This window comes from Ambystoma mexicanum, chromosome 10, assembly GCF_040938575.1.
Source record: "Ambystoma mexicanum isolate Mex_15411 chromosome 10, UKY_AmexF1_1, whole genome shotgun sequence".
Taxonomy (NCBI): domain Eukaryota; kingdom Metazoa; phylum Chordata; class Amphibia; order Caudata; family Ambystomatidae; genus Ambystoma; species Ambystoma mexicanum.
The window spans coordinates 1306075303-1306091056 of record NC_090932.1 but is presented as its reverse complement, the minus strand read 5'-3'; the positions used below and the strand labels follow the sequence as shown (position 1 = coordinate 1306091056).

The window sequence follows — 15754 nt, the reverse complement described above, 5'->3', positions numbered from 1 at the left end:
TTTGTGTTTCTGGGTGCCACAGCGTAGTGCGGGTTCATTTTTCCATGCACGTGGTCTAGAAGGGGTTGCATGCACGTTACTTTTTTTTTTCGGGGTGTCTGTGCGTTGTGTGACTCGTCATCTTCCCCCAGGGGTCACAGACAGCCTTGCTAGAGCACTAGGGTACGAATTCCATCTAGTACCCTACCCCTTTCACCCCCAATTGCCCAGGACAATTGTTTACTGCAACTCCCATACGCACAACAACATCAGTGCAATGGTTGGGAGGCGACCAAGCGGTAAGGGAGGCAAAGGTGGCCAACCTCCAAAAGGTGGGCGTGGTGGGCACGATAGGGGACGTGGCCAGGATTTGCAGGGTGCCCCTAGACCCCCATGTGTGGAGGACCAATCAGGGACACCCATGCTCCCCCCCCATGGTTGAGGGAAACATGGCTGACACCATCCCAGCTCAGCCCTTGTTGGACCAGCCCATTGTGGCACCTGACCCGGCACAGGAAGACTCCCAGGCTGACTTCCAGGTCAGCAAGTCTAAGCCACTTGTGCCGGTTCAAGTTGGTGTCACCAGGCCACGTGGATCTGGGGCAGCGATATCATCTGCTGCCCCAAGTAGGCAAGGTAGGGAGGCTGCAGGGGCAGCTGCAGCTCTATCCACCCCAGCTCTGAGTCTCCCAGCCGAGACAGTGTCGGTCCTGGTCCATCAAACTGACGTTTCCCCTGCCAACATCACATTTCAGCCAATGCCTGCACCAAGACCTATGGTCATTGTGCCTTCGCATACTCCCAGTACCCAGTCCACCTGCGGTTCTGCCCCTACTGACCAGAGTGGCGCAAGCCACTCAGGCTCTGCTCCACCTTTGAAGAAGAGGAAGAAGGGTGCTCTGGCACTACAGGCTGAGACCCCAGACACGGCTACACAGTCCAGCACGTCAAGGAAGCCTAGCTTTAATGACCCCGAACTTGATGCACTTGTGACCTATGTGTCGGCACATAGCCGCTTCATGGTGGTGACTGCAGGGTGCAAGACCACACCTGGTCAACGTAGGGCACACTGGCAGACCATCGTGGACCGCATAAGTGCCCTTGGATTTGTGAGGCGCACAGCTGATGATTGCTACAAGCGGTGGAATGACCTGAAACGCAGAGCAAAGAACAAGCTGGCCTCAAATCATGCTGCTACTCTGGTGACTGGGGTTGGGTCTCCACCAGAGGACAACGAACTCACTGAACATGAGTCTGTTGCTGGGACCTTCGTCACAGAGGAACAGATCCAAGGCGTGGGAGAGGTACCTCATTACGAGGCATTGTCCGGTGAGTGCCCATGCATGTGTGTGTAATCCATGTGTATGTTGTTTGGGTGACGGGTTCTGATTGAGTGCCAGGTGAGGGTGTGTACTCCTGAGTGTAATGGGTCACCCATGTGCTTCCTCCAATCCATTCATGTGCCTTTGATTTGGGTATGACAGTATCCCTTCTGCCCACAGTAGCCAATTAGCCCCACATTACTGCTGTTGCACTTGAACTATCATCTTGCAACATTATTCTGATTTTTTTCTGTGTTCATTCGGGCTGATTGTTTAGATTATCCCATTTTTCATATGCTTTTTTCATCCATAATGCCACATATGTGACATGCTTCTGTCGTTGTTTACACCCCACATTGTGCCACTTTAGTTACCTGGTTATGTGAATGTTTAAACCATTCAGGGCGAGGGAGTATTGGCCTGCTGAAAATTATTTTTAGGGCCTGTTTGCATGTGGAACATGATTGTTGTTTCCTGTCATGTTGAAGTGACCAACCATTGATGTGTACATCTGCCTACAATCACTGTCTAATTGCACACTGGATGTGTTGCAGTGTGCGGCACATGCATATTTCGCAACACTATTCTGCATTAATCTTCTCATCATGTCCATGTGACATGGATGTGTGACAGTACTCATTCACTGACATATTGCTGTAGTTGTCTAATTTACCATGGCTATGTGACATGACATCTGTGTGCTGGCATGTGTCATGTATGTGTATTGGACATGCCACTCGCAGGCTGATGTGTGATGCCAGTGCTACACGACATGCTGCAAATGTGTTGCTTTTCCATCTTGGTGTCCTCATTGTCTGCCTTTTTGACTCCCCTTCAGAATCATTGACAGTGCATGCATGCCAGGGTTATAGTCATGTGGGACATGCGTTAACCATGTACAGGATCTCTGTCTTGTCAGGCCTATGTGTGTGCTATGGTGCTCATGCCTGTTTCCATTTCTGGTGTTTCATGTTTTTGCAGGTGACAACGCACTTGATGCTGGGGAGGTTCAGGAGATGGTGCAGACCCAGCAGGATTCTCAGCCACGACCAGGCACCAGTGGGGGATGTGGTGTGGTGGTGGGTGAAAACACTTTGGTTCCTCAGACCATACTGTTGAGGGGTGCCTCTGGGTGCAGCTCCCCAGACCTCTATTCAGGTGCTGAGTCGGATGATGAGACTTATGTGCTGTCGCAGGTCAGTGCTTCTGGCAGGGATTCTGTTCTGTCCAGCCCACCTGGACCAGGGGTAGAACCCTCTATGGGGATGTCAGTGTTGGTAGGTCTGCCTTTGGCTGTTACGGATGCAGGGTCACACTCCACAGCATCTGATCCTGTTCCTGGGCCAGCAGATCAGAGGGGGAATGCAGTCCTGCAGCCTCAGGCAGTGCCAGCACAGCAAGGTGCAGATCGCCTTGCCCCAAACAGGTGTGGTGCCCGCCGACGCGGTGGCCATGCGCCACCAGGCAATACTGTATGGAAAAACTCCATGTACAGTATGGCAACCCAACAGGCAGCATCAGTAGAAATGATGGCTCAGGCAATGGAGAGGGTGACCACTTCCATTATCCCCCAGAAAGGCAGATGGAGCAACAGCAGGCAACAGACTCCATTTGCCAATCACACAGGGAAGACATGTTGGCGTCCAACAGGGACCGACGGGGTGGCACTGGAGAATCTGCACGAATCCATATCAAGAGAGTCACAGGGCCACAGGGAAGCCCTGAGAGTGGAACTCCATAACCTCAGGCAGAGTCTGCTTGAACTTGAGGCTTCCCGAAATGTTAGGGCAGAACAGCAGCTGGAGCAGCTCACACGTTCACTCTCAGCTGAGCTGCAGGCAACACGTGAGGAGATCCGGGCATCCCGCGAGGCCATGCGTGCAGAAGTGCAGGCAACCCGTGACGTGCTGCATGGGGACCTCCGCACTTTAATCCTCCAGAATCAGACCTTCCAGACCTGCATGCTTGCTGCCATGGAGGACCATACCAGGGCTTTGCGTGGGCTGCCTCCCATAGTGCCACCACCTCTTGATGCAGCAGCAGAGGGTGAAGAGACCGACAGCAGTTCTCCCACAATGGCACAGCCGTGCAGGCCATGAGCCCATGGATGTATTTTTTTTTCGCAACATCCACGCAGGTGGGTGTTGGTGTGCACCCTGTCCTCGAACCTCCTTGGTGGCCTCCACCCCCTCCCCCCCATCCCCCACATGGCCATTTTTTTTAAAAAAAATTTTTTTACAGAGTGTTGCCTTGTGTGGCTCCCGTGGGCATCCACTGTATTCCGGCTGGGCACATGCAGCCTTGTCCTGAGTTTAGGTTAGATGCTTGGGTTTGTGACACACACACCCCTCCTGCTTCCCATTTCCATGGGCTTGCAAAGGGTGTGACCAAGTGACAGTGACTTACACAGTGACATTGGGCTCCCATGAGCTGTGTGGGCAGTCTGCAGTCAATACTGTGTGTACATCCCTAGTGGGTATTGTTGTTGTATTGTACACTGCAAGGTGTATTGATATGTGCTTGTGCACCCATGTCTTCCTCCTAATTTGCAGGTTCCTTCCTCATGTCTTCACAAGGCCGTCTCCTTTGCAGAAGGAGTTCATGTTGTATGCAGTACACTGACACATTTGCGTGGCAGCAACACTCTACAGTTGGAAGGGGTCGATGTGCTGGCTTATTCAGGTTGTAAGACTACCACTACTTTGACTTAGTACTGTCATGTTTTTGCAATGTTTCATGGTGTGTTGCTGTATTGTGTTGGTGGTAAGTATCTGTTCATGTGTGCTGTTTGTTATTGATTACTGGGAGCATATTGTCTGTGGGCAGTTTCCATTTGGGACAGTGCACTTTGTGACACTTGTGTCAGGTCTTGTGCATTGCTTTGTTTGCTTTCACATTGCATGACATGCCATGGTGTGTTGGGTGGCGGAGCTGGGGAGGGGTTGGGTGACATGGCGCTATTTTCATGTTGTATTTTGCAAGAGGGTAGTCATTTCTGCAGCATAAATGTGTGTTTTTTTGTGACACAGCATTGGTTGTCTTTCGGCAAGTAGGGGTGCACACAATGTAACAATTCCAGGTGACCAATCTCAGGCTGGTATGGTTGTGACAGTTGACTGTCCCTTATGTCATCATCATTGATTGTCGCTGGTATGTGCCAGGGCTGTGTGCACTCCACAGGGGTGTGATTTTAGGTGAAGTAATTAGCCACCAGCTGCGTACAGGCTGCCTCACCACGTGCCCTTTCCCCTCCCATGCGCAGCGGCCGTGCTTGTGGTTGGGGATGTGGGGGCACCACCATGTCCACGGGGCGGGCCCTGGCGTGTTGCAACGTTGTGCAGGACACATGCTGCCACTATGATCCTGCACACTACTGGGGGCGCGTATAGCAGCTGCCCACCAGAGCGGTCAAAGGAGCAAAAGCGTGACTTGAGCACTCCGAATGTGCGCTCCACTATGCCCCGGGTTGCAATATGGGCTGTGTTGTATCTTACCTCGGGTGGTGTGGTGGGGTTCAGAATTGGCGTCATCATGTGGGTGCTCAGTGAGTAGGCACTGTCCCTTGGGGAGGTGATGATGGGTATCATTAGTGGGGTTGTGACATTACTCAGTATCTGACATGCATGCATGTGCAGGGGCATTTATACTCACCAAGCAGCCATGTATCACCATGCCGCCCAGCTTCTAGGTCGACATTCTGTAAATGAAACTATCATAGGTGGACCCTGGATAGTTGGCATATACTGAGGTGATGATTCCCTTGGCATCACATGCTACCTGCACGTTGATGGAATGCCAGTGCTTGCGGTTTCTGTAGATGTGCTCAGTTGCCCTGGGAGGACGTAGAGCCACATGGGTGCAGTCAATGGCACCTAGCACTATGGGGAAATGTGCCACCCTGTAAAAATCCTGTACGACAGCCTGCCTTTCTGCAGGTGTTCTGGGCAGGTATATGTGCCTGCGGACTGATGGGCGTGCAGTCATGATGGCCAACACCTAGTGCAGGCAGCGTGACTGCGTGGCCTGTGAGACCCCCCCACTATGGCAGTTGTGCGCTGGAATGAACCAGTGGCCAAGAAGTGCAGTACATTGAGCACCTTTTCCAAGGGGCTCAGTGCTTGGGAGCACAGGGTGGGTGATGTGAGATCATCCTCCCACTCACTCACCAGGTCGAGTATTATGTGAGGTGGAAACCTGTACCTCTCATACACCTGGTCATCAGGCATCCCAAAAAGGCTGGTTCTGGGTGTAAAAATTCTGGCCCTGACTATGCTCCTCCTCTTCCTGCGGTATCCTACGACCACTGCTGCGAGGAACGGTATATTCATCTTGGCATCTGAGCTTGTTTGTTGTTTGCACGCACTTTTATGCTGCGTGGGTCCACGTACGCCTGCTTCCTGCTGGCGTACGTGTTTCCGGATTAGCGCGTCTTTTTTGGCGCACGCATTGGCCCCGTTCGATTCCATGAATACGTGTTGTAGACGTGCGTGTGGGTGTTCTGCGCATTTGGCTCCTGTACTTCCCCCGTGACGCCCACATTTTCACGCGTTGTTCCCCATTCTGCGTGTTACGCCGCCTGTTCCGCCTACTTTAGTTATGTGCGCTTCGCTATGTGCCCTTTCGCTGTGCGCGTAGCACACGCTGTTTGGAGACGTGTGCGCCAGCATGCGCCACTCAGGATTTTAGCGCACATCCAGGGATTGACACGCACACGGACTTCCATGAATCGCTGTGCGTGGGTTTTGCTGCGATTTTCGCACTTGCGCTGCGATTCGCATTCTTTCGCACACTTGCGCAGGAATTTTCAGCGCACATTAATTCCATGAATCGCCCAATCATTAACACTGAGAAGACAGCTTTGCAGGAACATCGAGTGTAAATTGATGACATATCTTGTTTAAGACTTTTGTTTATGCTCAAAGAGTTCCCATGAGGAGGTGTTTTGGCTGGGAGGGGCAGGAACTCGGTGGGAATGGCCATACGGATTTGCATGGCCGTGGGCAGTCAATGGGTGGGCAAATAGCCAAACAACACCTACAAGCTGAGTGTCCCTCCTCATATGCCATGTCTCCCTATCTGGACTCTCATACAATAGTTTTGGCTTAAAGGTGGCATTGCTTACTAGCCCAAACTAATAAACATTGATTAAGCATATTGTTTCACGCAGTGAAGCAGCATAACGTTCCCAAGCTGTGCTAAATTCCCAGGCACCCGATGGCAGTGTGCACGAAGGCAGAAAAAGATTGAAGATTTTGCTGCAACTAGGATGTCCACAGCTTCGCCAGACTATCGCACTATGGTGGACATGGCTGACCTGAGTGTTTGGAAACCGACACAGGGAGAGGGTGACATGGCATTGCTGTGGTTTCTGAGGGTGATGGGCTCAATCAGAAAGGAACTTTCTGCTGAAGTGGATAAAGTCTGTGTAAAATGAGACCTTATGCACACCTTCATGGAATCTCTCGCGAGCCGAGACAGGGCTCAGTGCCACCAAGAACACAGTTACCACCCTGGATGCATGTCTGTGCAGAGTGAGAGCGAGATTGTCTGGGAGACCAGGAGGGTTAGGCCCAGCACAGCATTAGTGTTCTTTGTGTTCCAGAGGTGGATGCCAGAAGGGCCAGTTGAAGCCTTTGTGGAATATCTCAGAGAAACTCTGGCTGATGCCAGACTTTCTGATGTCTTCACTCTGGAAAGGGGGCATTGTGCTATGGGGCCAAACCCAAGACCAGGACAAGTCTGGAGCCCCAGACATCTAGGGATTGGCTTCATTACGAGTTTAGTGGTAATTCAGCTGAATTACCACCAAACTCAGTTACTGTTACCACCATTTGGTCCTGTGGGGTTACCACAGGATTACAAGTGGTGGTAACTCCCAATTGTTGGAGTCTATAGGACTCCATTGGAATTTTTGGCAGATTTATTACCACAGGCGGAATTCTCACAAGGTAAATTTGCTGATTTTCTTTGGATAAAGTGGATGATAATTTGCTGTGTTTTCTCTGAAAATCAGTGGATTTATCACACAGTAATTTCACGCATGGCAAATCCACCAGAAATTATAATTTGCAGTTTTGGAAAAGTGGCGCTAATGGAATTACCAAAACTTTTTTCCCGCACCGCCAAACTTGAAATGAGGTGCATAATGTAATAATACAGTGTAAATCTAATTACGAACACTTCTCCTACTGAGATGATACAATACTGCACAATTCATTGTGTGCAAGAAAGGTTCCCATAGCATGTGTCTGTCCCATAGTCTTATTCAAGGACATTCATCAGTTACAAACAAGTGTGATTATTTTCCATGCTAAAGGTTACCAATTATCTTGAAGCAGCCTAAGGTTTTAATGTCTTTTGATCTAAAATAAATGTTTTAATACTACTGTTAATAGCTGTATAAAGGATCTCTCTCCCACTTATTGATCATCAATAAGGTGTATAATTACCTCTCTGTTGCAATAGATCACATTAATTTATACCAGGAAATGGCAAGTAATGTTGAATAGAACCATTGTCAGCGTGTTTCTGTAAATAAATTAACAAAAACATTTGTAACTACTACGATATAGTGAAAAATAATCTCCATAGACTACTTTTTATGATTTAGTAGTGCCAAGTCTTGCTCACTAATAGATCGTGCAGCTTTTCCATCATTATTTAATCTAAATGTGGCATTTAGGAGCTACTAGAAACCTAATAGAGACATAGGTGGAGGCTGAAGGTCCATGAGCGGATGGAAGTCCATTCTTGAGAGTGTATGTCCCGACGGAATGAGGTCGGGAACCTGACAGGTTCATAAGGAGTTAAGGAGCAAAACCGAATGTAAAGTTGTCTAATATAGCACCCTTCTACCATTTCTCCCAGCCTAGCTGCCTGTGGCTCTGCAAGAAAAGAGGGGGTAAGAGCTGGTAGTGGGATAGAAGGAGAGGCAAATGCAAAACCTTTGGTGTTGATGGGTGAAGTTCGGAAATATACAGGTCCTGAGTCCGGGAATGCTTTCTCTGGGTTTGGAAGAAACACTTGTATGTTATCTGAAGTGGGGAACCCAAGGTCTGATAGACTACAGCACTTTGGGTCTGAATAGCTGCTTACGTGGGTGAGCCTCTTAGCCATGAACAGGTGAGATTAGACAGAGCTTGAGTAGTGTTAATGTGCTTCTTGGCTAACCCTGTGACGGGTGTCTGTGGGAGATTTGTGTGCTTATCGTAAAATGATGCCGGTTAGTCAGGAGGACGAGGGTAGGAGGCCTCACAAGGCAAGACATCCTACCGTGTCCTCTGCCAACTGGCCCAGCAGAGAGGTAGAGGTCCTATTTCACTTTCTCTGATTGCCATTGTTAATTCCTCTCTCGCTCTTTCGCTATCTGACTCTTTTTCGCTGATTTTTGATTCTACCCAGTGTGCAACAAAGACCTGTGAAATGGGAGATCAGCAAGGGAGAAAGTCCTTATTCTTCACTCATTGCAATAAAATGCATGCTAAAGGTTATGGGAGGCAAGAACATTTGGTTCTGATAAAGGACAACTTGAAATAGGAGGACCCTGGGAAACCATTTCACTATTTATGGGAGTATGAAACACAATTCCAGTACTGAAAACAAGTAGAGACAGAGTTGAGCAAGCAGGTGAGAAATGTGGACAGTCGCTAGAAGGGAAACAAAGCAGTGTGTGAATAAGAAACTATAAAACAGATCCAAGTCAACCAGAAAACTAGCAAGCAGGGTCACAAGCACATGTCAGTTCATGCAGACCAAATGACAGTAGCAAAGAAAGAATCAGTCAAATTGCAAATCTGGGTCATTCATTTTACAGTCCGAGATCTCAAAGCCAGGATAATTTTCTGAGGGCCAAAAACCTTACCTGAGTATGAAAACGGCAGTCTGGGTGATTGTCAGGTTGGTAACAGAGAGTTGAATGGCTCTGCAAAAATAGAGAAAACTTCCCAAAGGAATCAAAACAGTTGCTAAAGAGCAGTTCCAGGCTTTATTTCAGCGGTTAGTGACACCAGACATTGGCCTCATTACAAGTTTGGTGGTATTTTAGCAGTAAATATGCCGAAATACCACCAAATGGATTTACCGTTACCACCACATGGTCTGGTGAAATTACTGTTGGATCATGAGTGGCGGTAGGCGTGTTAGTCCCCATGGGCATTGTGGCAGAATTACCACCAGCGGTTATCCTGCCGGTGTTAATTCTGCGATTCTGCCGATTTTCAGCGGTAAAGTTAACGATTTTCCTCCAGTTTTTTGCTGTAGGTGAATCCTGCACTTCACCGCCTAACATTTACCATGGTGATGGATTCATGCGGCGGTAACAGAGTTACCGATCCATTACAGCTGTTTTTTACTGCACCGCCCTACTTGTAATGATACATATAGGCCACATATGCACCCCAAGCATGCCAGTTGTTGTAGTTCTAAACTTGGTGGGTCGGGAATGCCTGACCAGGGGACAAGGAAGAGGCTAGCTATGGAAAAAATGCCTTTTTATGAAGAAGTGACAATGTACTCTGCATAAAGGTTATCAACCACAAGATTGATTTATTTACACGCAATGGTTTCAGTTATGAGAGGACAACTGTGCACATTGCCCAGCCCACTCCACTCCTGGTCTCTAATGTGTGAGCTCCCGGCCTCCTCCTCACAAGTCCTTCCTCCCCATTACTCCAACATGCCATGTTCATGCATGTGCCATCAGCACATTATCCCGATTTACAGTTCAAATAAATCAGTCCAACCCATACTCTTTGGACATTGCAGGAAATCTTCGCAACTGGTGCTCTTCTGAGACTCAACTTACTCATTGTCTTTCTTTGCTCTCTATGTCTTGCAAGTTCTTGTCGAATGCTCTTACTGTGTCAGGTGTTTTCATGATGATAGGCTCTTTCTCCCTGTATCCGGTGTAGTCGTGATGGTTCATGGATCTTTCATCCATGGTATGGCTTGTTCACTTTCAGCAGCACCTATTTCTTCAGAGTGTGCATCGCTCACCGTGGTCTGTTGATCATTGTCTTCTTGTTCTTACCTTTGATATAGCAATATCCTCTCTGTTCCACCTCCTTCCATGTGTTATTTGAACATAGTGTTCCCTAATTTTGCACATTTGGATTGGTGTACTCTACCAGTATTGATTCTCCCAGTCTTTGCATGCTCGTTTCACTTTTATCCAGTCTCCTTGATGCAGGTTATGAGACTTTACAAAATTCTGTGAGCCTGTATTTCTTTGTGACATCTCTTTTGCTGGATCCTTATCTATTGCTTTTGACATCTATCCATGCAGGTGATTGAGTTTGATCTTGTTCGTGTATCTCTTGTCTGTTCCTATTGAAGAGGTGAACACTTTGGCGTGCCTTTCCAATATGCTTTCCACCATTTTTTCGGTTACTGCCATGCCCTGCTCTCTGCACTTGGTCCAGTTTGATATCTAGATTGGCTTGGTGCTGCCATCCTAGCAAGTAATCGCCCTTTTCTGTGACATGTATCATGCCTTTTATCCTGCTATCCTTCAATTAGATGTTTTTCTGGATTAATCACTGTTTTCTTTAGTTTATTCTACTTATCATTCCACAATTCCTTGTACAGATCTTCTGAGGTCATGGTGATAGCTAGTCCACTATAGACCATCATTTGTATGGGTTCCACTTCTATTAAAACTTGACAATATGGTTTGCTTTTTCACTTTTTCATCCTAGCAACCTACTACCGATGAGTCTTTCAGCATCGTATCCAGAGTCTCTCCAAAACTTCAGTTTACTGCTAGCTCTCTCAATGCTGTGAGATTCCATCTTTGGGTTCTTTTGACCCCTGCTTTCTCTTTTAGTCCCAGTTCCTTGTTTAATCTCCTTAATGTGTCCTTGTACAGGCTTTCTATATCTGAACCATCATAGTATTTCTCTACTGGTAGAGTTTGAAATATCTTTTGTCCTTCTATCCACAAATCATTCACTAGGATTGTGTCCTTCCTTTTATGACTAGATTCTTGTAAGCCTGACGCCTCCATGTATACTTTGAAGCTTTGCAGCCATTGCTGACAAGGTTTATTAGGTGTCCTGCATGAAGAAAAAAATCCTGCAGGTGCTTTTCCATGCTATGCCATTTGGCTCCGTTCTTTCAAGTTTTTTTTCCCATGTATTTCCTCTTTTGTTTTAGGCTTTTGTCCTTTTTTTCAATGTGAATAATCTATCTCTGCAGGATGCAGCAATCTGTATCCCATCCCTTGTGGGCAAACTGCGCAAGAAATGCATTTATATGAATAAGTGACAATGGGCCTCATTACGAGTTTGGCGGCAGCCATGGAGCTACTAGCTCCATGGCTGCCGCCAAACCGGGCTCCTTTACTGGGTTCCCTGAATGGGGAATTACCGGGCCATTCTGAGTTCGGAGGGCCCGGTAATTCCTCCCTCTGGGAACCCGGACCCAGACCTTCCCCATTCCCATTTGAGCCCCCATTGGGCTCAATGGGAATGGGAGAGGGAGCTAACAACGGGCCGATTACGACCGGCCCGTTGTTAGCTCCCTGGTCCCCTCGCGGGACCCGGAAACGATTCCTGGTTTTACCAGGCGTCCTTACCGGGTCCCGCGAGGGCGCCTCATAATTGTGCGGAATGGTGTTAACGGGGCTGCATCCATTAGCGGAACCCGTTAACTCATTCCGCCTGGGTCGTAATGAGGCCCAATGTATACTTATTTATAGGCCAAGCTTTCAATCATGCGAGGAGAGCCATGCACCTAGACCATTTCTCCACTCCTGGTCTCTAGTGTGAGGGCCCCAGTCCTCCACCTCCTAGGTCCTTCCTTGCTGTGACTCCAACTTATTGCATTAATGCCTCCAGCATATGGTGTCACTAGAATGGCGTTGGCTGCTCTGCACTCATCATCTGCTGCCAATGCACTGCAGGAACCACTGGTAGTGAGAGGGGGATCTCCACATGTGGGAGCGTGGTGTAATTACAGGGATCAGGCAACTTGTAATGACAGGGAGGAATGTTGTCATAGACTGCCCCATTTGAAGCAGATGCCTCTGGATATAAGGCAAGAATACAGGATATGTATGTTCAGGCTGCTCCACAATCTGATTCGGATGGGGAACTACACTCTAGACCAGGAAGCTCCTGTAAGTGAAGGGATGCAATCCAGGGCTATGATTTGTAATCAGATCTCTGGGAACTATTCCTAAACATACAGCATGAGTCCAGAACCCATAAATACCTTTCCTTCTGATTATAAGGGCCGGAATCCATTGCCTATTGCTTTGATCTCATCCACAAAAGCTACTGATGTTTATTGTCATTAGAGTATGTAGCTGCTTAAAGTGTAAAAATAAAGATTGCAGGTGTGCTTATTCATCAGATTTGTTAGTACCACAAACATAATAATTATGAGTTGCTTGATGTTTGGTTAATATTTCATGTCCCTTGCCCAGAACTGTACCCTCATCCTATGACCTAGTGCAGGTTTGATGGTTCATCTTGTATCTCACGCACTGCAGGGCAGAAAACCGGACGCTGTGTTCGCAGAAGCGGAGGTGCTGGCACGGCATGTGAGATCTTCGCTTGGTGTCCAGTGGAGGATGAAACAGTTGTAAGGTATCGGAATTTATAGGTTTTGCAGTCATCATCTAAGTGTATGTGTGGGTGTGCAAGTGGACAATACATTCATATATGTTCTGTTTCACCTCAAATCAACAGCTTTGGCTTTACTAACTTCCAAGTACTCACATTGCAATCACACTACTTTCAAGCATTGAATATGCAGGACCCACTCTTTTCATCAACAGAGTCAATAACAATTGGACCCTGCAACTAATAATGTATGCACATACAACTTCAACAAACCAAATTAAGAACATATGGGCTAAACTGTTATATGAAGCACATATAAGTTCTATATATAGTATAGATGATGTCATGATTTTATGATTTAATGACACAGGCTAGAGAGTTAGCTTCAATGGCTAGCAACATTAAACTTTAATATAGCTTTGACTGACAGTGCAAATAGAGGCTGGCACGGCAGCCCTATGTGAAATCGCTTTGTAGGCCAAGTGTGTTTTCTAGAGCCTATACAAAAGTAAGTTCAAACTATTGACTTTGACAATATGTGTTTTTTAACTGAATTATGAAACCTTAACATAAAACTATTGGCATTGGACACTGCATGTTTCTTTTAAATAATGAAATCAGTTTGCTTTATAAGCAAAGTGTTTTTCAGAGAGCCTATACCAAAGTAACAAATTTGCCTTTGACAATGCGAATTTCTTTTAAATGAGAGCAATTTGTTTTATAAGCAAAGTGTGTTTCACAGAACCTATGCAAAAGTCCAAACTATTTACTTTGATAATGTGTGTTTCTTTTAAATAATGAAAACAATTTGTTCATAAGCAAAGTGTGTTTTCTAGAACCTGTATATAAGTCCAAACTATTGACTTTGACAAAGAGTGTTTGTTTTAAATAATGAAAACAATTTGTTTTATAAGCAAAGTGTGTTTCACAGAGCCTATACAAAAAACTATTGCCTTTGAAAATGTGTGTTTCTTTCAAATAATGAAAGCAGTTCGCTTTATAAGAAAAGTGTGTTTCACAGAGCTTATACAAAAGCCCAAACTATTGACTTTGACTATGTGTGTTTCTTTTAAATAATTAAAATAATTTGTTTCATAAGCAAAGTGTGTTTTCTACAGTCTATGCACAAGTTCAAACTATTGCCTTTGACAATGTGTGCTTCTTCTAAATAAAGAAAACTATTCATTTTCATAAGCAAAGTGTGTTTCACAGAGCCTATACAAAAGTCCAACCTATTGCTTTTGACAATCTGTGTTTCTATTAAATAATTAAAACATTTAAATTTTATAAGCATTGTCTTACACAGAGCCTATACAAAAGTCCAAACTATTGCCTTTGACAATGCGTGTTTCTTTTAAATATTGAAAGCAATTCACTTTATAAGCGTCATCGATACATCACTCTGCAAAACCTTGTTCACAGACCATGTCTTCAGAGCTCAGTTCGCCCTCAATAGTCATCCAGGCAGCACCACCACTGGCTGCTCCAATGTTTATACACATTTTATATAAAATGTATATTCACTTTGTATCAAATCAGCTCAACATCATATCAAAACATTTTGATAACTGTTTTACATCCACTTTATATAAAATATATATGTATATCAAATCGCTATCATTTTTTATATAAAATGTATATTAAAATTACATCAAAACCAAATCAAAAGGGGACGGGACCAAGAACCCCTGTCAAAATGTTGATGTGCGTGAAAGGGGGCCCCATAAACTACTGGTAGATCACAACATCCATTCATGCATGCTTGAATATTTAATGGCAAATTATACCTGCCTCCATACAACACTTTCAGAGGTTGTGTGGACCTTAACCTTCTAATAGAGGTCTTAGGAAGGCACTCCAGCACTAATGGTCCCCTCTGTTCATTCTCATTCTGGAGAGAGTACCTGTGTCTGTAGGAGACTAGTGGGAAGAACCCTGGTCCTAACTGGAAGAGGACGGGGAATTGGGGAGACAACTCTGGCCATAGGAAATAGTCCAAGGAAAAAGTAGAAGCATGAAGTGAGTATGTTGACACCTATTGTGGTGGTGTGAAGAGTAACCATAACTGTGGGTAGAGGTGGGGTATTATTCCTCTAAGGGCAGAGTGACATGGCACTTATGCAGAGTGCCCTCGCACAATGTGAAACGGTTACAAAGACAAGACTGTCATTAATTGAACAAATATATCTGAAACAACCTGAAACCCAGTGGGCAGACTGAAAACAAACACACTTTAGGATTAACTAAAATGTGTGTGGAGAAAACCCTGACAATGATAAGAGGGATTAGACATACCCCAGGATTTTGGGAAAGGGTTTTATAACTACCATTGGACATAAGGGTGCAAAAGTAGAATTAAACAGTGGGGAGTTACAAGGAGCGCAATACAGTGACTGTAAATAGAGGCGTGCAAAGCGACTGCGAGTAATAACCAGACAATGAGAGGAGGCATGGCATGACACTTTTGGGGTGGTTGGGAAAAAATCATGGAATGGTGAGGGAGTGAAAGACTTGTGATCTGAGCTGGCAGCTTAGAAGATATCAAACGACTGTTTGAACTTATTTCAGAAAGCGCAATGGAGTTTGCAAACCTGAAGACCAAAGTCAGGCCTCAGCACTCAAAAAGGCTCTTTGGTCCGCAGTGGGCCAGTAAGGTTATAATCAGAATGCAGACACAACTGTTTACCCACAGAGGTTGTACAGTGTAAGAGGCAGAGTCCTTTCTTGATGCCCTCAAAAAGATAAATGGGGGTCAGAAGGAGCAGGTGGTTACAAGGCTCAGATTTAGTGAGTGTTGATCATGATTTGAACTGCACAAGAAGTGTGGGGGGATCTTAAGAAAGTTCAGCAGTTAAAAGCAGGCTGTGGTTGTGGTACTGGCAGCATAGA

General features: G+C 46.1%; 1 protein-coding gene across 1 annotated transcript in view; it reads left to right on the top strand.

The window, feature by feature from the left end:
• P2RX2 (purinergic receptor P2X 2) overlaps window positions 1-15754 on the top strand; it is a 380622-nt gene that overhangs the window by 177639 nt on the left and 187229 nt on the right. Inside the window, exon 5 of the mRNA XM_069619329.1 lies at window positions 12793-12889. Coding sequence (XP_069475430.1) covers window positions 12793-12889 — 97 coding nt within the window. The remainder of the gene's footprint in view (window positions 1-12792; window positions 12890-15754) is intronic.